We start from the raw sequence: 13,598 nt of genomic DNA on the forward strand, positions 1-13,598 counted from the left end.
TACAGAGCAGTTCCATCACTCCAAAAAAATCCCCCAGGCCTTGTGTCAGTTTCTCCTGTTACCCAAACCCTTGAAAATTATCAATCTGCTTTGTGTCCATATAGTTTTGCTTTTTCCAGGAGGTCACAGAAATAGCATCATACAGTATATAGCCTTTTGAGATTGGCTTCTTTCTACTTAGCACAATGAATTTGAGATTTGTCCAAGTGGTCAAGTGTATCAATAGTTTGTTCCTTTTTTATTGCTTAGAGTAGGTATTCCATTGTAAAATACACCATGGTTTGTTTATCCATCCCTCTACTAAGGGATTTGAGTTGTGTCTAGTTATTGGCAAGTATAACTAGTGCCACTGTTAATATCATTGTGAAGTCTTTAATGTTCAATGTGTATTAGAAAATTAGATTCTCAAAAAAAGAAAAAAGTTTCCTCAACATCTGTCTTCTTGATTTCTAAAGCAGTCCCCTAAAAGTGTTAGACATGAATATTGTTCCTGAATAAGTTAAGTTAAAAATTAACTTGAAATTTGTTTCTCCAGCTTAAAAACAAATTAATGAAAATGTTTATACTTAAAGTATATTAAAGCTTAATGTTCAATCTAATAATATACCACACTGATTCTTCTTGACGTCATGAAAGAATCCTCAAAATTAGTAGGCATGTTTGTAAAGCTCACTCTGAGATACTGGGGAAATGACTTACAGGTGGCACATGTGCAATCCCCATTTCAAATACAGCTAGATTTTGTGTTACCACTTCTCTGGGCTATGATTTCTCTGAGTTGAGTGTTTTCCCTGTTAGGTTAGGATAGTTAGTACAAGAAATATGGACTCGTGTATATGGCAGGCTCTGAAGATTTGGTTTTAATAAAAGATATTTTTCAAAACCTTGCCTTCAGAGATTATTAAATAAGATTGTTACATGCAGAAAACAAGCAAAATAATATACTTTAAATATTTTTCTACATTATGAAAGGATCCTAAAAATGTTTTTCTTTCCCGTAACAGTTTGGTCATGTATTTCTCCAATAGCCTCTCATTCTTTTTGTCTAAAAGCTGTGAGTGCTTCATGGGACATACCATGCCAGGCCTTGGCTGACTCAGGGTCTGCCCTTAAGCATTTTACAATTAAACAGAAATAGATGAATATATAGAAAATACAATGTCAACATATGAACACTTACTAAATACACAGAAAAGATTAAAGTTTCAAGAAAATTACTGTTTTGTGGGACAGTGTCACAGGAGGTTCATCAGTAGACAGTAAAGATGGATATTTCTAATTGGCTTTGTTTCTGGAAAAGTTGATGAACTAATCTAGGTATCAGGAATTGCTCAAATGAAGGAAAGAAAAGTACTTGGCAAGGGTGATGTTTGAGGTAAAAGTTATATAGGTAAAACCAATGAGATACGCAGAAGATCACCCCTCTGATTACATGCCTCTCATGCCAGGAGTGTAGGAGGCTTAGAGGATTATATCTGTAAGCCTTCAGTTTCAAAATGCAAAATCACTAGTTAAAAGCAGCATTAGAAAATATATTCTCGATTTGTTTCAAGTGTGCACATGCAGAAAGGGGATGTATCTGTCACTAAAGGTTTAAATAACACACACTGAACTTAGGAAAAGGTGCAGGCTGTGGGGAGGATGGCTGTGTGTCTTTAAGACTGTGTGTGCTTGTGCATTACCAGCATATTAACTCAGGAATGACAGCCACAGTGCAGAACACTCTGTGAATGTATGATGATAATATAAAGGGAATGAAGTACTGGGTGTAAATGGTAAGATTGTTTACTTGGCAGCTTTAACTTGGGACCAGCCAAATAAGACTGCTTTATTTTATTCCTCTGGTATCCTAAAAATTTCCCATGAGCTAAATCAATGACTGAACATTTTCCCATGTCCTGTAAGCTAGATGGTTTCTCCACTACCAAAAGTAAACATACACGATAGCTAATGAAAATTCTTAAGCTAATTATTTTTACCACTTATCTAGTTGCAAGTAAAGCTGAACCTACTTTTTTGAACGAGTTTGTGAAAGGAAAAAACTCCCACATGTAATTACAAATAGTGTAATTATTTATATAAATTGAGATTTCTCTTTTGGTACTTTATATACAAATTATCTATTTGTACCTTCCTCGTTTATTTTTTTTTATTAAGACTTTATTTTCTTCGAGCCATTTTAGATTCACAGCAATATTGAGGAGGTACAGATATTTCCCATATACCCCCGGCCCCCATGCCGGCCCAGCCTTCTTTGTTTTCAGCATCCTCCACCACAGTGGTACATTTGTTAAAAATGATGAACCTACACTTACACATAACCACCCAAAGTTCATAGTTTTATTTTTATTTTTTCAGATCTTTATTGGAGTATAATTGCTTTACACTGTTGTGCCAGTTTCTGCTGTACAACAGTGACATTCCCTTTTTTAAATGATAGAGATTGCTTTTATTTTTTGCTTCAGAACTAAGATCAATTTTGTATAAAAATTTACATAATATTGAAGAAAATGCACTGGAATGATATTCTTACAAATTGGCTTATTTTTAACTAGAATATTCTACTGATATAAAAAGTTTGCATTAAAAATATAATAAATAAGGAAAATAAAATCTGACTCTTTAGAACTTGATTAAAAATGGTGATAAGCGGGATATCCAGGCATTTTTTTTCAGATTTAGATATGCAGCAAATGCCACTCGAAGAGTTTCTTCACTTCTAGCATAATTCACTAAAATCCATTTAAGCTAATTATCTATGATTAGTAAGTTTTAGCAGCAAGCCCTTATTATTCCATAAAATATTAGGTGCACTTTGCTTTTCATTTTCTTCAGGATACTCCATCTGTTGATTTGCAGCAAAGATAAAGAGGGGGGTGAATTACCCTGTTTAAATTCTTTATCCTTGAAGATAAAATATAGAATCAGCCAGAACAACTGTGATTTCAAACACTGTCCTTTCTTGTGTCATAGTGCAGTGCTTCTTTGAAGACTCTTAAATCTTTGGAACTAAGCTGCAACAGGCAGATAGAACACTCCTGATACTGATGTGGTGGTTGAATATTCGGTCAATAAGTCTTTTTCTTTTATACAGTATATGCTTGGATTGCAGAGGAAAAAATTTCCTTGTACATGGCAGTATATTAGGACATAGAAAGGATGTGTGTTTTTCTCACTTCTTTTGCCAACCCATTCTGGCCCTTGAGTTAGCTAAATTTATATCCATGTTTAAAAGAAGTTGTGTAAAGGTAGTATGTGAAATCCCTGCTCTAATTCCCATCGAAGCACCATTTTGCAGTCCACATACTCACTGGCCTTCATTTGGGATGTACATATTCCAAGGTTATACCACGGTAGGTGTAACCCTTAGGTTATTAACAAGGTTATTAGCTTGTGCTTGGGGCGGTGACAGTGGACTTCCTGTCACTGCTTCATTGTGCTTTCATTTCACCAGAAACTGTCATCTGAATTCCAAGGCTGCTCAAACAAAATAAGAATTCAAAAATCCGTATTGAAAAAGTCTTCAAAGATGGGTAAAAATACACTTTTGAAAAATCTTAGGAGAGATTTTTCTTCCATCTCTGAACTTCCTAGAGACTCAGATATATAGTTGAAATTTTAAAACCTTTAGGTTTTTCAAAATGTCTTCTTGTAATGGGCACAGAGAAAAGCCCTTAAAGTTGTTTTCATTCGAACTAGTAAGGACAAAGAAAAATGAAAAAGTTATTTCAGGCCTGATGGTTCATATACCAAAGGCCTCTTGCTCCCTCTACAGAAGGTGTTTAGAAATTGCAGTCACAAAGATTAAAAAAAAAAATTAACGAAACATTTATCTTGAGGTTCATGATTTAAAAAAAATAAGTTTTGGATCCATACATACCTCCAGTGTCCTGCAAACTGGCTAGTTGTCCTAAAGTTGGTCAGGGTAGGTTTGTGTGTTCTTATTTTGGTATTTCTCACTGGCGTCAGCAAGGGTTAGGATAAACTCCATTAGCAACAACTGTTAAAAAAAAGTATATTTTTGTTGGCTTATTAATTGGCTTTGTTTACTCAGTGGGTGAGTAAAATGCTTGGAAATTTCTTTTGATATTAGGTAACTGTTCTACATATTTTCATTCTTTTTTATTTAGCCAGGGAATTTAAGCCATAAAAATAATGGACTTATTAAGTTCTCTTATTATCTACTTCTAATTGTTCCAGTCATTTTTATATCTTTGTTGTTGGGGCAAAAATTAACAATCTGAAGTGAAACTTCACGAGAGAAAGAATTGTTTAATTAAACTGGATATTTTTCAACTATAAGTAATATTCACAAGAGACAGAAAGTTGACCTTTCTATAAATACTTCTTTAATACATAAAATATCCATATATATCACCTTAATTTACCAGTTTAGGTTAAATTGGAACAAAATGTTAATATTGTAATAGCTTTGGAGTAAATAATTTTATGCATTCACTTACAACTCCAGGACCTTTTTATTTTATTTGACAGGTTACTAGTTTCTCTTATTGTGCCATTTAAAAATTATAAGTACGAAAACTCTTTTATTTCATCAATAGGGTCTTAACAAAAGATTGAAAATCCTTTTCATTTGTATTTAGTATAAGAACAGCCCTTCTGATGTTACCCTGTAATTGAAAAATAAACACAAGTGAAAAAGTAGTTTATTTGATTTGAATATGTCACATCAGACTTGCCTGTCTCGAATTATTATGCTTAAACTAGACTGGATTTTTTTTCCCCTCTGGCAGGTGTACTGGTCCATTAGCAAATTCCCTTTCAGAGAAAACAAGAGACCCGGTAGAGGAAGATGATGAGTACAAGACTCCTTCATCCCATCCTCTTTCCCTGAATTCACAACCATCTCACTGTCATAATGTAAAACCTCCTCCTAGGTAAGAATATGGGCCATTTTTTATCACCTCGCATCTGCATAAGCATTATCATTTGTGGCATTTGTTTTTAAACAACTGAATCACATCTGTTTAATTAAAAACCCTTGGTTTCTTGCTCAAAGTCTTCTCTACCTATCATACTATTTTTTTCCATGACTTTCAGAGAAAATGAAAAGATGCAGATTTCTATTAACTAGGAAGTCCTTTGACTAAATTAGTTGACTAGTAAGTCTAACAGTATAATTTGTTGCCCCTCTCCCCAAAAAACAAATTATACTCTAATAAAATTTTGCTCTAGGTTACATATAGTGGTGATTAATTCATGAGTTTTCAATAAGCTATTTTCAATGCATTTTATCAGTTCTAAGCACATATCTCATGAAGAAAAATTAGTGCTTAGAAACTAAGGTACTATACCAACCTTCCTTAGAATTTTTCTTCATGATGCAAGGCCTAATATAATTTATATTCATTTACTTTCTTGATGTGCTACTTACTTATATTAAGATCTCAAAGAATTGAAAAAAATTATTTCCCTTACCTATTTTTTATCAGGTACTATTTTACTTTTCCTTGGGTCAAATAAGAATGTGAGATAGGGTTTTGTTTCCTTGTCAGTTGTTTATTTTCACTATTATGGAGACATCCTTGGTCTTTGAAGTGGCAGCCCTATGGAGGTATATAAGAGTTTTAAAAATGGGTAGTGTAGGGCTTCCTAGGTGGTGCAGTGGTTGGGAATCTGCCTGCCAATGCAGAGGACATGAGTTCAATCCTTGCTCCAGGAAGATCCCACATGCCTCGGAGCAACTAAGCCCGTGCGCAAAAAAAAAAAAAAAAAAAATGGGTAGTGTGTATTGAAATATGAGTTTGTCTTTAAGTAGATGGACAATTCTGCATTTATGTATTTGAATTAGTAAATCATAATCTAATAATATTTTTCTATTTTTTTTTATCTGACATATATGAAGTACTCTGTAAGTCAAATCTCAGTTCAAACTTACTTTCTGAGCTCCAGTGTTCTTTGTATAATTACATCCCTGGAGCTTTGCTTGGCACATGCAGAAGAGGGCTCAGCTACTGGTGGGCCAGCCTTCTTGCCTTCCAGTATCTCTTTACTGACTGAGGGATAGGAGAGCTTTTGAAAACGTCAGTCATCTGTGTCATCTTTACTTAGTGTGCCCTCTCCTTTAGAGGTCAAGTCAATCAACAGAAAGCATTTTATGAGTGGAGTGTTCCTTTCTTTTCAGGTGCAAAATCAAAAATATTCTAACACCTTCCTTTAAGTATCATACTGCAGTACTTGGAAAGAGAAGCAAATCTCCATTTAAACCAGAGATCTGCCTTAGTGAGTCACATGGCTAGAAATATCAACACTCAGCAGAATGATTAAGCACAGTTAGTAACACTTTGCTGTCCAGGGCTTCATATTTCAAAGCGAGAACCAAAACTTTCCTTGCTGATTGCTGGTCTTTAGGACATTTGTTGGTAAAACAGTATCATTGAGAAAACAGAGAAAAAAGAGATAATTTGTTATGTTAGAAGAACCAAATGTCTCCTATTCTCATTAGAGAAAAAAGTTATTCCTTTACATCAAACGTAAATTGTTAAAATTTTCAGTTCCCTTGACTCTGACAAATGTGCAGTAATTTTTAAAAACTGAAGATGAGCCTTTTTGGTCTCCTTGGGATCTCATTTTTTTTCATCGCTGGATAAGTGAGGGGTGTAGTTTTAATACTTTTAATTTTAATTGTCACATCATATTGGATGAGATTTTTGGTGGCAGGCCTCCCAAATCCTGAAAATAAATTAGATTTATGACTACCATTACTATCTTTCTACAGTTATAGAGAAGTAATAAATGTTGATAATCCCTAAACTTGAGTGAATTTCTTAATATAATTTGTTCTTGAAAGCTGATGGATGAAGTACCTTCTTAGGTCCTCTACAAAGCACTCTTTAAACTTAGACACATCCTTTCCTTCTATGTTTTTCCTCTTTTTGGAACATCAGAAGTAAATTGTCAATATACGGAAAAAAAACTGTAGATGAATAATTCAGTTTCAGTAAAAATCCATCATTACTATGAAAATTCAATATATGATAACTATTTTTAAATGAACCATCTCTGGCCCCTTAAAGAGACATGGCCACCAGAGAAATTGGAAATGAATTTCAGATGAAGCACTTTGCAATAACTATTCAAATGTCCAATATCTCCTCCATTATGTATGTACTTTTTACTTTGCCCCAAGAATTCAGACTAAATCAGAGAAAAGTAAAATATAAACTCTGCTTTCTATATAGCTCTTTGTGAGCAAAATAACTTGGGTGAGCAGATAGTCTTGCTACACAGCTATATTCTGAAGACAAAATATGCTCCGTGCCTTCTCTTCCTGCTGCTATCTTCCAGTGCCCCCAGATTTATGCATTGTGTTTATAGTATGACTCCAAAGCACTAATACCAACAACAAAGATACTTTTTTAATAAGCATTATCTTTTTACAGACACCCAGACTAAAATATTTGTTGTGTACCCAAGGCCTTTGCTAAAGTCATTTTTCTACAGTTGTCAGAAGTGCCAGAGTTTTGTTCATGGCAGTGGTGAAATTATACTCCAGACTCTAGGTCTATGCCTATCTGAATTTTAACGAACTTTCTGAATATTTAATAATTCTTCTTCTTTGACAGGCTCTAGTTTATTATAGGAAAAACTTAAATTACAGAAATAAAAATATACTGTTAACTGTCATTAACCAGTAATGATGTCACTGGGACTTTTACATATTTTTTTGCCTGCATATTACATTTTTTTCCTCAAAAACTTGATAAATATTTGAAATCTTCCAAAATGATATGTTAATTCCATAGATGTGCTAAGGGTATCAACAGTTTTGTGGCTCTCGTAATTCTTGGTTTCGCTTTAAAAAAAAAAAAAAGACTGTCTTCCATGAAATATTTATTTCTGCCTTGTAAAATATTTGAGTAAGAGTACCTAGATAATATTTACAGTTTTTCTAGAAAAGAAAATTAATTATGTTTATTTTCTCACTTTATTACACGCGCAGGGTTGCTAGTTCCCTTCATCTCCCCACTCCCAAATGACTTTTAAATGGAACGTAATTATCCTTATGCTTTTTGTCCTTTGATTTCTGCTTTAGGTCTTGTGATAATGGTCACTGTATATTGAATGGAACACATGGTACATCTTCAGAGATGAAGAAATCAAACATCCCTGATTTAGGCATATATATAAAAGGTATGTGTAAAACATATTCTCTTGGTAATCTACATCTTAATGGTCGGAATTTAAAGGCAAAATTCCATGCCACTGTTATACTGAAAATACATTAAGATTTTGTGTTATCCTCTAGGAGATGTTTTTGATTCAGCCTCTGATCCAGTGCCATTACCACCTGCCAGGCCTCCAGCTCGGGACAATGCAAAGCATGGTTCTTCACTCAACAGGACGCCCTCTGATTATGATCTTCTCATCCCTCCATTAGGTTGAAACCTTTAAAACACTTTCAAACAAGCCACCCTGCCACCTCTTTGAGTTAATATCTGAATTATCAGAATTTGGAATTCAGTGCAATGCAGATTCTCACTAGGCTATGAATTTGTTTGAATTAGAGTGGAATCTCCAGGTGATGGTGGCTCTCAAGTTCATGTGACCATTATTCCATTTAGACGATTGAAGCGGCGGTGTAAATAGCTGCCATCAGTCAGGATTTTATCACGTTGTCTCTTCATGTACAAAATGCAGTCTACAAAATCTTATGAGGGCATTGTTCATTCCCCCCAGGTGCTTGTGTTCCCGTAGATTCAGAGTATTCATCTGAGATTTTCTTTAAGTACAATTCTTAATGAATGTGTACTTACTTTTTCTTTTAGTATAAAATGACCCAGTTCCACTTCGCTAATTACATTATGGAAAATTACATATTTTATTGTAGAGAGCTGAGAATAAATTCTGTCTCATAATCATTGCAGCTAGAACACATCCAAAGAATTTCAATTTCTTTGTTTCAAATTTTACTATGAAGTATACTAGTGTGTGTGTGTGTGTGTGTGTGTGCACATGTGTGAAGGTGCATACAGTCTGTATGTATGTTAAAGTTGGCTGGTGCAGGTGTCTATGTCATTAATTCTAGGTAGGAAGCTCCTCACCCTATTTTAGAGGAAGACAATTAAAACCTTCACAAGGTTGCACAATAACAAGTCACCATAACATAAAATAATGTATGATGAAGGTTCATTTATAAGCTTATCTGAATTATTAGGCAACTAGAAATGAACCTTTCCATTTTTTTTTCCAAAAGCACAATCAACTGGTGCTTCCTGTTGTACAACTGAATGGCTTTTGTTCCTGTTCTTTTTGTGGTTCAGTGCTTTACTCTCACCTACCTGGATTACAAGAGCCTCTCACCTTCCTTCTTTACCTCCAGTCTTTTTCTTCCTTCTATCAATACTTCTTCTTGTATGCTGGTTTTTGTCCTATTACCCAAGTCGTTATGGCTAGGTCAGCATTGTCCAACAGAACTTAAACTAAACTTAAACTAAAAATAGCTATACGTGGATACTTACTACCATATTGCACAATGCAGACAAGTGCATTTTTAACTCATCCTTCCTTTGGCTCTTCATGTGTATCTCATGTTTTATTTATTCTATTCACTCTGCCTAGAAGACACCATCCTTGCATTTGATGAGCAAGTGTTTCTGAGCCCCTGCTCTCCCAGGCCTTCCTGTTCTTGGTAACACCCTGCTGAATGCCACGTTCTATGTTCCTCCTCCCTCTTACAATGCATCTCTCTCTCTGGGACCGATGGGATGTTCACCTGTGACTCATTTGTGGACTTTTCTTAGATCTCATTGTGGAATCTACACTCCTCAGGTTGAGGCCTTATGATTTAGATCTTCACATTACCCGTGTGCCTAGCATGGTGCCTGACATTTAGCGGCTGAGAAAGGATTTGAATGAATAAGATAATGTAGTGGATGGCTGAAGATTGGAATGATCACAAAGGACCCTCTCTCGCGTGTGCTCTCTCTCTCCTATACCTTCATATGTTTTACATGAGAAAAATATTTAAGATTAAATATTTTGAATATTTTTTTGCAAGGCAAGTTGGATGAGTGGTGAAACTGTATTTAAATATAGCTTTATATTTAAGTCAATATATTTAAACCCATGAGAATTTTTACTAGAATATGTAGGTATTTATACCGTTTTATTCACAGAGTATCTGTTATTGCTTACAAAAATACATACACTGCAATTTTATTATTTAAAGAATCAAGGTGAGGGAAAATATGAATAGGGTAGTAAGATGTGGCAGGGGAAACATCAGTAGACATAAAAGCATGCTGCAATATTGTATAGTTACTGATGCTGGGAACTAATGCAAATATAAGTAACCAGCTTTGGGTCCACCACAAGAGGCAGTTCTAGTGACACGTAACTGCTTCTCTCTAGACATAGCTGGTAAGTAGGAAAAGCTCATGCTCCTCTACTGCAGGTGCATTTTCTGTATGTTTTGACAATGAAATATATGGAGCATTACTTTAGATGAATTAAAATCCAGTGGAGCAAACTTTAAAAGATAATCTAAACTATTCTGTGACATTAAATTTTTGTGCATAGTGTGATTTTTTTTTTTTTAATTAGAGGCTGTGAACTCTTATGGTTACACAAAAACTGTTTTGATGATGTGATGTGAAATATTATATTTAGTTCAAACCTCCAATGTCTTAATGTTATAAAGGTTACAAGGGAATAATAAACTGTTTCATAACCTGAAATACTGCTTTTTAATAGAAAGGCCTGGAGAGATAGAAAGAGTCTGCATGCACACATGTGTTTGTGTGTCTGTGTTCTCCAAACACCCCCTACAAAATAATCAGCTCCCATGATTAAAGTCAGTGAACTGCTGGATAAACACTGCAGGTGAAGTTCTTTATAAGCAGCAAGAGAAAATCATTAGTTTTGCCTGATACTGTGTTTTGATTAATGAAGTTCTGCTGTTGATACTGACCTTTCTTTAAATGCAGGTGAAGATGCTTTTGATGCCCTCCCCCCATCCCTCCCACCTCCCCCACCTCCTGCAAGGCATAGTCTCATCGAACATTCAAAACCTCCTGGCTCAAGTAGCCGACCATCCTCAGGACAAGACCTTTTCCTCCTTCCTTCAGGTAGGAGGCAACAGCCAAGCAAACCTGTTCTCTGAAAGCAAAAACATTTCTAATATGATACTATCAAATAAGCATTGGTAATTCATTGGTTTCTAGCTCCCAAGCGGAAAGATCCCTGAGTGGGGAAAATAGCAGTTGGGTAGGTTTATCCGTCAACTGTTTGGTTTAATGCCAAAAAGATTACAAAAATGGCAAAAGCAACAAGGAATCATAGAATTTAGAAACAGTGCTGTAGAGATTGTCCAGCCCAAACAAACACCTGTATGCTGCACAAAGTGAGAACCAGAAGGGCTCTGTGTGTGGGCTAATCGTGATGGGGACAAATTTAGACTCTCTCCTAATTTTGAGTGCAATATTTTTTTCGAATAATGTGTTTAAAAATTTTTACTAAATGTGCTTTAGGGTAATAATTTTATTCAAAAACATATCTTGATAAATTATAACATTAATACATGTTTTTCTGAAATATCTGCATTTTATTCTTTTGTTAGTTTTTATTTTTAATCCCTCAATGCATCTACTAAAGTTATTAATCTTCAAAGAAAAATTAATACATAGCTTTTTAAAAAAATCTCAAGTGCGGAATAGAAATTAAAAGTCTTAATAAACCATCCACTCCAGTAGTCAGAATTATCAGGAAAAATATTGTTATGTTGAATCTGCTGACCGTAACTGTTCCTGTCAGTCCTATTATGATACTGTGATCTGTACTCTGAAATGTTTGCCTCCTCTCTTTGGTTTGGTTAAACACAAGGTAAAGATTTTCTTTTTTAACAACTGCTTTACATTTGTGTATGAGATGAATCATGAAAGCCTTTTAAGAGTGCTCACTTTGTCCTTTGGCCACCTACATGCTTCATTGAAAACTTGGGAATCTTAGCCATTATCATTCACCTCTAACATTTTTCTCACTTTTTTTTTTCCATTTGGTTTGATAATTTAGAAGTTTGAGGCAGTTTGTGGATATGACACACAAAAGTATAGACATATAACTTGGAATATATAGCTTCCGTTTCTAAAAGTAGTTTATTTTTTGATTTTTCAAAAGTTTGATTTTTCGTCAGTAAATATTGATCGAACTGTCCTCTGGGTCGCCCACTCCGTGAGATGCCTCCCTGCCCTCATGGATCACATTAATTTACTGAATGCTACCAGTCAAAGAGCAAGGTTCAGAACCCTTCTAATCGAAGCAGAAAGCATGGATAACTCTTAGGCTCTTATTCATATAACTACATATAAACACTAACATTTTGCTATCTTTTTCACTTACTCAAATCTTTGTTTTATACATGGACTTTGAAAAAATGAATGTCTACAGCAGAAACTAACAGAACATTGTAAAGTAACTATAGTCCAATAAAATTTTTTAAAAAATGAGTATCTCTAAATCTTAGTAAACAACCTTTTCCAAGACAAACTTCTGGAGAGTTTCTGGCCAGATTCCTATAAGGTACCTACCACCTTTTATAGATGTAATTTAAGCCCCATTAAATGAAAGCTCAATGTAATGTCTTCTTTTAAAATTAAGTCAAGCCTTCCAGGAGCTAGAAGAGAACATTTTCCACAAACACAGACTTTGACCTGTTTTTATCAAAAGAATTAATTGTAAAATATTTCAGTCCTTTATCATAATTTCATTATTCATTTTGCTTTTGTAAAAATCTTCAAAAAATTTTTTCTCAAGATTAATTAGTAAAAAATTACTTCAAAATGAAAAGGCCTCATTTTATTAGACAGAATGAGAGTTGTATAAACTGTTTTATTTCATATATAGCTTTGCTTGGCTGCCAGGCAGACTCAGTAGCAGTTATCCTAAACCTGTGGTGTGAGGCTAACATGGGACCAGAGCAGGGTCATCTGAACCTGTTGACTCTCTCTTGACCTCCTTTTATACATGGAAGTATTCTAATTCCATTCCAAATAATGTTGATATCCCTTGATGATAAATACTTATAAGAAAAAAATGGCGTTTCCCCACTTTCCAGTCTCATATCATTAACAGAAGGAATTGCTAGTCTGTTGCCAGATCCTTTATGAGATCCAGTGAGTCAACTGTTTGTATTCAATTTTAAGCCACATGTATTAGACCTCCTTTTTTGAAAGAAATATTTTCATTCTTCTTAACCTAATGATATCATAGAACATGAAGGTTTCTTTCAGCTTTTAAATAAGCACTTGACTGCATCATTTTGCAAAGTATGTAACACATTATACTGTCTAAAGAAATGTAATAGAAAATTCACAAAAACAGTTCTTCACCCTGAATTGAGCTTCATGAAAGAATACTCTATAAATGCTAAAGGAAAGTTTAACTCAATAGTTGTAGAACCATACAAAGTAAATAAAGGTGATTGCTAAATTTAAATGGACCATATGAGCATTTTACTGCTATTATTTTCACTATAGTTTAATCTGTAAAATTTTAGTCCATTGTAATGATAAGCCTTTTCTGGCATTATGGCGATTTGGTTTCCTTGAGGAAATCATTATCACTAATTAAAGATAGAG

General features: G+C 34.4%; 1 protein-coding gene across 4 annotated transcripts in view; it reads left to right on the forward strand.

Moving 5' to 3' along the window:
- Window positions 1–13,598, forward strand: part of CBLB (Cbl proto-oncogene B) — a 199,815-nt gene that overhangs the window by 165,126 nt on the left and 21,091 nt on the right. For 2 of the 4 annotated variants that reach the window (XM_057697271.1, XM_057697273.1), the window contains 4 exons: window positions 4,755–4,898; window positions 8,057–8,154; window positions 8,270–8,401; window positions 10,950–11,090. In XM_057697271.1, the coding sequence (XP_057553254.1) occupies window positions 4,755–4,898; window positions 8,057–8,154; window positions 8,270–8,401; window positions 10,950–11,090 (515 nt within the window). The remainder of the gene's footprint in view (window positions 1–4,754; window positions 4,899–8,056; window positions 8,155–8,269; window positions 8,402–10,949; window positions 11,091–13,598) is intronic. The other 2 variants (XM_057697272.1, XM_057697274.1) reach the window with 1 other exon arrangement.

This window comes from Hippopotamus amphibius, chromosome 10 (assembly GCF_030028045.1).
Source record: "Hippopotamus amphibius kiboko isolate mHipAmp2 chromosome 10, mHipAmp2.hap2, whole genome shotgun sequence".
Classification (NCBI taxonomy): Eukaryota; Metazoa; Chordata; class Mammalia; order Artiodactyla; family Hippopotamidae; genus Hippopotamus; species Hippopotamus amphibius.